Source organism: Adiantum capillus-veneris, chromosome 4, assembly GCF_014529385.1.
Source record: "Adiantum capillus-veneris isolate H3 chromosome 4, ASM1452938v2, whole genome shotgun sequence".
Classification (NCBI taxonomy): domain Eukaryota; kingdom Viridiplantae; phylum Streptophyta; class Polypodiopsida; order Polypodiales; family Pteridaceae; genus Adiantum; species Adiantum capillus-veneris.
The window spans coordinates 176619829-176630878 of record NC_140934.1 but is presented as its reverse complement, the minus strand read 5'-3'; the positions used below and the strand labels follow the sequence as shown (position 1 = coordinate 176630878).

General features: G+C 38.2%; 1 protein-coding gene across 1 annotated transcript; it reads right to left on the bottom strand.

Moving 5' to 3' along the window:
- Window positions 1-1010: 1010 nt before the first annotated feature.
- On the bottom strand, window positions 1011-3056 carry LOC147460406 (uncharacterized). The gene is made up of 5 exons (XM_086511484.1): window positions 2755-3056; window positions 2042-2598; window positions 1823-1931; window positions 1417-1743; window positions 1011-1322 (listed from the first exon to the last, which is right to left on the bottom strand). Exons 1-5 carry the CDS (start codon window positions 2905-2907, stop codon window positions 1272-1274), a joined length of 1197 nt encoding a protein of 398 aa, XP_086367610.1. The 5' UTR covers window positions 2908-3056; the 3' UTR covers window positions 1011-1271.
- Between the last annotated feature and the right edge of the window lie 7994 nt (window positions 3057-11050).

The window sequence follows — 11050 nt, the reverse complement described above, 5'->3', positions numbered from 1 at the left end:
TATTCTCTCTTAAGGATTTACTTGCTTGTATTCCTCTCCTCCCACATACTCTTTCATAGATGGTGGTTCAACTTTTGAATAGAACTGATGTTTTGCTTTGTGCATTGGTGTTTGAAGTTGTGAATTAAACTTGCTTGCTAATGTGAATGTTTAATTCTTATATAGAGTTGTCAATGATGAACTGCTTGTGCTCTAGCTTGTGCGTTTAAAGCCTTGTAGAATTTCGAACACACCTGGAGTAGCTACATCACTTTATGTTAAATTTGAGTGAGACTCCATTAAGCACTTTGAATATATAAGCATTGCATAAGTAGAAAAGTGCACCCCATTGAGTTCTAAGTGAATGCTCAATAAGTAGGAATGTTAGAACTTGCAATGCGGTCCCTCACATCTCTCTGTAGATAGCTTTCGCACTCTGAGTTGAAATTAATTTCATTGTTTGTTTTACTATACTACTATGGCCGCAAACTCCAAGGAGCTGAAGGACAATGCCAAGCAAAAGAGAAGTAAACCTATCATAAAAAATGAGTAAAAGCATGCCCCTTGGCTGTCGAAAAACCTCTTGTAAGTGCCTCACCCCACTAGGGTGTTGTAGGTGATGTAAAGGTTGTGTGCAAGTTGCTCGCATTACTTGTTACACAAGTCTAAAATGTTCTCATGTATTAGCAATGATGTTTTTGGCCAAAGAGACCTTGAGTATCTAGTAGACAAGCTGCTTCTGTTTACTTTGCTTGCGTAAAATAAACAACTCTCCCACTAGTCTACATAAGACGATGCCTAGTTAATACACCTTAAAAAGGACATGAAATTTTCAACGTGGCAACAATCAAGAAGCTTTATGTAATGATCCACACTTGCTCTCTAGATTTCAACATTTACAAAGACATTATGTGCAAAAATTACACAATACTTGTAATGGGTTCAAAAATTTGAGCACGAAGCTTCCAAGCTCCATAGACGTTTTAATCACCTTGTGAGACAAGGCTCAAGTCTAACTTTCACAAGTTGGCTCTCACTTTGAATTGGTAGTGGTATTAACATAAAGTAAGTACATCTTTTCTACCTACATAAGGCCTTGTAAAGCATGAAGCGCTTTGGAGCAATTGTAAACTGCTACTAGATAACGCTTGTGGATAACCTTCATGGTAGGGTTGACCATTGGATGGTAGGAGGGCATCTGTCAGTTATAAATATGTATCCAAAATGTTGGTAGGCTATGTGTACAAAATTTGGCAACACTAATTATACAACAGCTACAGAGCACATTAATCTTAAATGGTGTCACCATGGTCGAGTGAGACCTCTCTCACCATCGAATGTCGCTGCAAGAGAAGAAAGAAAAGTGGTGTCCATCAATGAACTTTAAAAATGCTACTATAGAAATGGAAGAGAGAGAGAGAGAGAGAGAGAGCTGACCTTGGGCTCGAGCTTGCTGCACACCTCAATCACCTCCTCTAGGGGAGCCCAGTCCCCAAAGTTCCTCTCTACAAATTGATAAGCAACTCCTCCCCTGCCCTTCCTCACCACAAGAACACCCCCTTTCACGAGGTGCCCTCCATTGAGATTGTTGTGTATACCCGACGCCTTTGCTCTTTTAAAGTTTGCTCTTGAAACAGGATTGCAAAGAAAGCCAGTCACAAAGCTTTCTTTCACTAGTCTCCCACCTGCCATTGCTTTGAAGAAATCGCGGTCCTTGTCTACAAATATCATGCCGCCCCAAAACCTGGGCCAAAATGACTTCACCTGCAAGGGGACATCATGATCATCCTCAGCAAGATTCTCACAATAGGGCGAACCTAACACCAAAAGCCAGGAGTAGAACCTCTGCATCGATTAGTTCATTCAGCACAGCAACAAGTTGCACTCCCATGGCATCAAAAATCGGCTTCCTCGAGTAAAGTTGATGTGCTTCAGCTCTGCACATTACACATCTGCACGCATACCGTTATCAAAGGCTGTCAAAAATGGTGGCATTATGTATGCATGGACAAACATGCATGGCAAGCATATGCAAATAAAATGGGAAATTTTGGGTTCTTACCCTGGTCTTCGGATGCAGAAGATGATGGTGGGTCTTGACATCCAAATGTCAGATGCTTTCATGGGCGGAGGCGCTTTAAGTTCACCCAGGCCATCCCAGAGCTCCACACCTGGCCGATACTCAGGAGTGAGTCTTTGAACACAAATCTTCTCGAGGATAGAAAGCGGAGCGACATCCTCAGGGACCGGAGGCGGTGGGACAAGCCCACAGAGCCGAGGAGGAGCTGATGCAGCAGCGACAACACCCTTAAAGGCGGTAGGTGTCCCTGCGGGCATAAGGGTCTCCTCCTCTTTGGATGAGAGTGTCGAAAGAGAGGAGGAGCTGTGCCGTCGCCGAGCCACCGGAACGGGGGCCAGATTGGGAGGCATGATGATGGCACATGCCGATGCCCTGTCGACGAACCGTGCAACATGGCCTCTCTTCATCCCAAACTCTGCACTCAGAGTCGTGGGGCTTGAAGTGAGCAGCTCTGACAACGCTTTACCGGAGGCCTCCAGCTTATCGGCATACTGCATAAGCATACGATCGTGCAAATAGGCTCTGAGCTCCAAGGCCCCCTATGGTCATCACCAACAATTATTCATCACATAAAAGTCCACAGCTTCATTGTGTGTGAGTGTGTGTGTGTGTGTGTGTGTGTGTGTGTGTGTGTGAGAGAGAGAGAGAGAGAGAGAGAGAGAGGGAGAGAGAGAGAGAGAGGATCTAACTCTTACCCGCTGTTTTTGAGAAAAATTGAGTGCGTCCATGTCGTCTGCGCTCATCATTTTGAGAGTGGGCACATCCTCCCAACCTTCTTGTGTTAAAAGAGGCACTAACTCTTGAAGCGCGCCGTTGCCCACGAAATCGTCTACAGAGAACGAAGCCATCGCCCTGTAAGAGAATCAAGCAGCAGGTCTGTTTCAGATTAACGTAACTCTTCTGTGAAGATGAAGATGATAAAAAGAGAGCGCAGCGCTGCCTGACTCTTCTGTGAAGATGAACAGTAGGCTTATGATAAAAAGAGAGCGCAGCGCCGCCTGACTCTCTTGAGTCTACTATGTCAAAAGTGCGTGTTGGAACACGTTGTTGTCACCGCCCCTCACTTTTAAGTGCCACTGTCCCAAAGCATGAGATCAATGGCTAATGGCTCTTGTGCAAAATCAAAGGCGCGCGTAAATCTCAGTCGTCGACGAGTAAAAATTAAACTCGAGATCTTGAATTTAATTTTTATGGTGGGGTTCACAAAAATTAAACTCGAAATTTCGAGTTTAGTTTTTATATCGAGATCTCGAATTCATTTTCAAATAGATGTGAAATCATATCTATGTCAACGAGGCGTACGCGGATATGTTGATCAAGGCGTGTTGTCCTCCAAGCTAATGACGAGGGTTCAAAACTTGGCTGGAAAAGCGAGGCGTCCCGAGATTAGGTTAACCTCTCGAGATTAGTTTTTCGAAATCTAAATTCGGGATATCGAGTTTAGATTTTAATCGATCAACGATCCAGATCGATCGTCATCCCGTCTTTCAATTGGGACCATTGATCCCATGCTTTGGGACCCCGTGGCACTTAAAGGGAAGGGTCACCTCCCACAGTCAAAACACTTTCAAAGGCCTTCCTACAAAAGATAAGAGCCACGTCCCACCCAGCACGACCAGCAATTGGGAGGTGAGAGGCGCTCATGCTCTATAACCACATTTTCTGGTCACACTGAACGTAAACAAGAGTGATTCGCCTGCAATTGCACGACCCAACCTTTGCTCAAAAAGCTATGATTGGTTGCGACTCTGTAGCCCTTACTTTTCTTGGCACCTCTGACGTTTTCTTCTTGCATGCGCTATAAAATTGCAGCTTGAGGCAAGATTTTGCAGCATTGGAAGTGCAAGCACTGAACCACCCTAGGCAAGACCACTCTGCAAAGGGCATACAACATGTGCAGCCCCCATATGCACCCGACGGGACTGGCTCTAAAGACAAGGCACTATGACACTGCAAATGCAAGTCTTTTTCTGTTTTCAAGATTGAAATACAATTTCATTTTTTAAACAAATTGTAGACATGTGTTCATCCACAGCCTATAGATCTTCTAACTTGAAAGGTCACCTTGGCATTCTAAAACAATTTAGGAATACTATCGGACATTGTCTTGTTCTTCCATCAAATCTTTAGGTTTATTTTATTTCAATAAAAATGAAATTTTTAGACTTTGTTCTTTGTGTAGTTAGATGAAAAAAGTTATTATTTAATGCCAAAATTAAATCTTATATTATAAAAAGTTTTAATGTTTAAATTTACCAAAATTTTAAGTTATTTTTAATATTATTTCTCCCAAACTCACAATTGTGAGTGCATGTATTATATTCACCATTAAAAATGTACAAAGTGGCCTCAAGCTCGTGTCAAACCTTGAGGGTTTCTATAGTTTATCATTAAGCTACCAAACCTCACAAGGAGGTGAGAATCTACACATATCGAGGCTAACCTGATGTAATAATAGAGATTTTTTTAAAAATGGAGTGGGTTCTAGAACTGGTTTCAACAATGGGAACACGATTGGATTCAATGTCTCTGCTCCACTCTCTTACTTGCTTCTATCCTTGTGTCTTTCTTATAAGCAAGACATGGCAATAGTGCACATCATAACCTCTTGTATAGCAAGAAGTACAAACTGGGTAAGCTAGCAAGTTTTTAAAGATAAAGGCCCATAATTATATTCGGGCCTACTAAAAGCTTTGTTATTACAGTGCTCTGAATCTTTTATAGATCCCTTTATGATTTATTTGATTCTCCTCATCTAGAGCAAAACCTCTTCTCATCATTAGGAGTCGACGACTGACGTCTTAAACCATTCATTGGTCTAATGTGAGGTCCCCAACCAGAGTAGATTGGGGTGACTTGATAGATGGCCTTCCTTTATCCTCATTTTTCGTTGACAACACCATACTCCGTTTCCACAAAGTAGAGATACGAGCAACAGAAGAGAGGAAGATCTTTCACGTGGTTATAAGGGTCATACGTCACAAGCCAGGTCGATAAATTTAGGATTCTATTGAAAGCTATTTCCTAACATAAAGATGAAATCCCATTGACATATTTAGAATCCATAAACAGCGTCTTTTTCGACATGAGCGTCCTTCGAGCTTCGAGTCACTTGCTTTGAGGCCATCGTATCGATGTAGAGAAGAGAGAAGAAGAGAAAGAGAACTCCATAATTCCAAGGGCAACACGACAATGGTAGAGAAAGACTTGGAGATGCAAATGGTTTGAAGGTAAGAGCTCGAGGGAGAGAGGTTGAGGGAGAGAAGGTAACTCCGACGTCAAGGCAAGAGAGCTTCCGCTTCTGAGAGTGTGTGTGTTTGTGTTCTGAAAGTGAAGGAGAGAGGTCTTTATATAGGCTCTCAAGGCCAGCTAAGAATAGAGGGAAGCAAAGAACGATAAGTTCGCGTACGTTCGCGGCTCTATTAATTTTTATTTTTTTATTTTTTTGGGGATACGGATTTCGATGCACGGTTTCGGTTCTCCAATTTTAGAAGAAGCTTGGGCTCCAAGACAAGAACTCTAAACTTAACTCCCACTTCTTTCTTTCCTAAAAATACTCCTCCTTTCCTAAAATTGCTCCTTCTTTCCCAAGAGTCAACTCTTATCTCTAGATAAAGTCTGGAGGCTTAAGTTTCCCATCAACCTTATTGTTTTCAGCCCTCCTATCATGCCCCTCGATGCCTAGAGTGTCGACCCTCTACGCTTCATGCTCTATCCCGCCTGATGTGGCAAGCCCTCCTCGGATTTGTATGATCATCACCCCACTTCTATGCTCGCCCTTGTCTTGCGCCTCCTACCTGCCCGATGCCACATGACCCCTTTCCCCTATGGAGAGTGATCGCATCTTCCAAGATTCTATATAATCCCGATTTAATATGATTGGGCCCCCTACCTTGCTACATTATGTAATTATACAACTTTTCATGACCGTGAGAAGAGTTGTGAAAAGATTAGGGCTCATAGTTTCCAATGTACTAGGAAAAGTTTTGCACAAAAAAAATATCCAACATATTCACTTGCAAGAAATCATGGAATCATAGAAAATTATAATTTTAGCTCACACACGGGCAAAAGATCTCTCTATAATCAAGTTTCAAAGAGATGAGTTGGCTTACTTTTAATATATACAATGTGATTGACCATTACATTTATGTTGCTCTCTAGATGCTTCGCTTGCATCTCTATCCATGTTTTGTGCACAAGCATGGTAATGGTTTACATCATCACCTAATTACAACAACATGTACACTTTCATGTCATTTGTATCTTAAAATGTGATAGAAATAAAACCAAAATAAGGTTGCTCATTTGTTTATTTTTGCAGGACTTTTGGCCATTATGCTAAATTGAAGGACATAGTCCAAAATTGAGGCCCTGACCTGAAATCATGCATGTCATTGATCTCTGTCTCCCTCTCTAGCTCCTACTCCATTCAATGTGAGATTGGACATTGAGGCAGTGTAGGAGAGCTTCTTTTTGTATACACAAAATGTTCCTTGAAAATTTGAGAGTATATCATACCCTACTTGAGTGCTCAACTTTTGATCACATTAAATCTCTTTTTTACATTTTAGCTTAGACCATGGCCTACATTTCTTTCTCTCCCAAAAACTTCACGGATTCAATTTTTCAGTTGCCACCATTATATCCATAGTCTTCAAGCATGCTACATGTTCTATTTGGTTCCATAGCTCAATCTAACTTGCAAGGATGATGACTCTCTCTCTCTCATATATATATATGTGTGTGTGTGTGTGTGTGTGTGTGTGTGTGTGTTTGTGTGTGTATGTATATACACACACACACACACACACACACACATATATATATATATATATATGTATGTATATATATCTGTGTGTGTGTGTGTGTGTGTGTGTGTGTGTATGTATATATATATATATATATATATATATATATATATATATATATATATATATATATATATATATATATATATATATATATATATATATATGTATGTATGTATGTATGTATTTATATAAGTACGGGGAGACAATTTTTATAAACAATGCAACGTTAAAGTCTTTTTTGATTAAGTGAACCTTGTAAAAATCAGTGGAAATTTTATAAATAATGGGTATACTATTTTCTTAGGCCTCACATCAATGTTTGTGACAAGTGTCCCTCAGGTATTCTAAATTTCTTTGCTAGACAAGTGTCCCTAAGAGCTTTAAAAGTTTTAGCCTTTCAAATGCTATTTTCTAAAGCCTACATTCACTTTTTGGGCATGCTTGAAAAAGACTTTAGAGAATAAAGGATTAGAGTATGTGCTAACTCTTTTGGACCCATTTCTTTGGATATAATCATATTATATGCATATGATTTTGGGTTGATTCTTTTAGTAAAAATTTAAGTGAGATATCGCTTTGTCGAAGGGAGGAAATAACAAACATAGTCAGAGGGAGGTCAAAAATGGTGGGCAACTAGCCAGTTGGAGGTGGGAGAGTGACCAGAGGGTTGGTAAGAGAGGCTACATCATAGAGCTAGGAGAAGAAGATTGCCTTTTTTTTATATGTTTTGCGCTCGTATTATGTGCAAGGAATAGCTTGCATGTGGAGTGTCTCAGTCCAAAGATTTCTCTCTCGCTTGGTGAGGTCATGAGGTTGAGGTCGCTCACTACGTGGTGCTTATTTGAGATGTGTGGAGCTTGAATTGCTAAGTTGAAGTGGGATTTACAAAGATTCGATCTAATGAGAGTAGAAAGAGCGAGTTTGATCCCATGATGTGAGGCAATATTTGGGAAAAATCATTTTGCAAACATAAATAATTCCATTTAGTATATATTTAAAGAGGAAAATTTTCAAAATAGTCGGCATTTTGTGCAATTTAACTCTATTTTCTTATATTTTTCAAGTGATTTTTTCCTTCTTCAGCTATTTGGATTTTTCAATCGGCTCAAGCAAACCTGAGACACACTTTTCACAAACATTGATGTGAGGAGTTGATAAAGGGTCCTTTCATTTGAGGACTTCAGAAAATTTCATCTCATTATATTATTATATTATTTTCTATGCTTATTAAATCTATCTTTTTTTATTAAAAAGCATTAATATATAATTTTGTTTAAAATTTTAATCTATCTTTTTATTTTATTGTTTTTATTACATGTAAATTTCTCACAAAATGTGATCATTATCATTTTTAAAATTTTATTATATTCTATGCATATAGACCTACTTTTTCCTATGAAAATATTAAAATTTTCTTTTGTTTTAGTTTGGCAATGAGCCCCTTTAATGTTTTTATTACATAATTTTTTTCATAAAATGTAAGGATTACCAATTTTTAAAATTTTATTATATCCTATGCGTATGAGGCCTACCTTTTCTTATGAAAACATTAATTTTTTACTTTGTTTTTATTTTGCAATGGGGCCCTTTATTTATTTTACTTCCTTTTCATTTTATTTTGTTTTAGAAAGGCCAATGTGAACCTTTCAATCTGTTGTTTAAGTCCAGCCCTCCGTAACATATAAGCCATTTGTGATTATGTGTGTATAGACAATAAATGTTTATATTGAAACACAATAAAATGACATGTGATTGTAATCCTTCATTCATACCCACTCTCCATAACTCTCATCCCCCCTTAATGAGGGGTCTTAGCTTTAGTAGGCCTTGGTGACTCTTCACCTTATTTCCTAAGCATATGATATCTATTCAATATAATTTTGTGAGAGCATCTTTTATGGGTCTATTTCTTTATCATGCTAAGTTCAAAAGTAGGAAGAGAAGTTTTATAAACAATACAAGTCGTTTATAAAAAAAAAGTCACTCAAAAGGATTTTTGGAGAGTTTTTTTTAAATGGAATGGTATTTTATTCAAAACCTTAAAAGAGGACACTTAAGTATCCTATTTTGGTACAAAAATAATGTCAATGTCATTGACCCATATGACGTTCTTAAATAAATGGATTCTTTTTACAAACTAGAATATTAAAGAAAATCTCAGTCTGTCAATACTTTACATCAATGTATGTTTAACTTCTTTCTTCAACAGGGCTTGTTTAAAAAAGTTAACAAGTATGTTATTAAACAAGGTGAGATTTCACGATGGCTTTCCAAAAAAGAAATCAAGATATGAAGAAAATAAAAATACAATATATATATATATATATATATATATATATATATATATATATATATATATATATATATATAAAAGAGAGAGAGAGAGAGAGAGTCACAATCACTTGTTCTTGTGAAAAAAGCTCTTTACTCTTTAAAAGCTTTAAAAATAAAAAGGTACACAAGATAAAAGCAATGTAGTCACATCCTAAGAGAAAAGAACAAGTATAAATTGTGTGTTCATGTTGAAAATAATATAAGATGAGCAAAAAACTAAACAAGGCAAAGTCTTAAAAAGCTCTGTAAGGCTATGAAATGAAAGGGACCCATTTGACAAACTCCATCAACATTTAAGATGAGTCTCCATCGTTGGCACTGAAAACATTGGAAGGATGCCTAACTCGACTCAACACTAAGGCTTCTTTTAGAAAGCCAAAAATATAGTTATAAAGTCTTGGTGATCAATGAAAATACGATTCATCATACAAATGAAAGTAACAAGTGTATTGGTTAAAAGGCATAACAAGAAATTCATAGAGTGCTCTATTTGAGTCATAAATGTAGTTTTGTAAATGTCTTCATCTGCCATTTTTATCTGATGATGTTTGGACTTTAAGTCAATTATGCTAAAGACAGTAGACCCTTTCAACTGTATAAAGTATGCATACGGAAGGTCTCCTATTCTACTTCTTGACTAGAAAAACAAGAGCAATCAAACACTAGGCCTTATAAGTCCCCTATGTTGCAAGTTTTAGATTTGGGTATGCATCTCTTTGTGTGAGAGAGAATTCACTCTATAAGGTGCTCTATAAGGAGTTTTACCACCAACAATAATATCTATCCTATGCTCTTCTAGATTATAGGTTGGTACTCCAAGTGGCAAATCATGCACGAAATAATTTTGAAATTTAGTGAGAAATGACTTGTGTGTATCTTCACAATTGATGGATACATCAACAAACACTTCGTCAATATATCATTGAGTAAATTATATTAATAAACTCATATTCATAAATAAAAATCAATATATTCCAGAGCCAAATTTGAATATATTGAATTTTATGTATGAATATGAGAGAGGTTGTAGGATTATCAATTGTGCGACCAACTCATGATGAAATGGCTCACTAAGTGTTATATCAATATCATGCAATGGTGCAACCAAAAATATTCCTTTCTGTGTAGAATTATACATGTTCAACTTGGAGCTTGGTGTTACCATATACATGTAATAGTGATGTGTGTGAACACACTAGGACCGCCAGGGAATTTTTTCCCTCTTTAAGAAGTTTTTCCCCGCATGCATTGTATATACGCCCATCACTCTAGGGCTATCTATCTTTCCATTTCACACTAAGTGTGCACATCTGTCGCATGTGTCAATGCAAGGGACTTGCCGTACACCGTGTGCGAGCCACAAATGGCTGCAAGCACACAACCAGACTAATTTAGCAAGCTCACGAGAGCAAGGGTGTGTCACTCACCGCCCTATGCTCGCCTTCATGGAGGATTCCTCGCCTCATATTCGCCTAGTATTGACTCAATTGCCTCTTATAATGACTTTAACACTAAGGTCAACACCAAGCGATAGGGAGCGTTGAGCAGTCCCCAAGCTTCCTATTCACCCAGTGCTGACTTCACTATCTGACTTGTCGGTTAACATGTCCCCCTTTTTGATGTAGATTCTGTCCTCGGAATCTATTGTGTTGAAGCTCGTTCGTCAAGGTGGAAGAGCATTTGAGATGAATGTCCTTAGCCTTCTTCAGTCATTGCAAATCAAACAAAATTGGCACAGTACTTGCATTCTCATATACAATTAAAAAGCATATGCAGTTGGAGGTAGACAAATTGATTGGCAACAGAATTGTAAACCATTTGTCAGCAATAAACGTTAAATTAT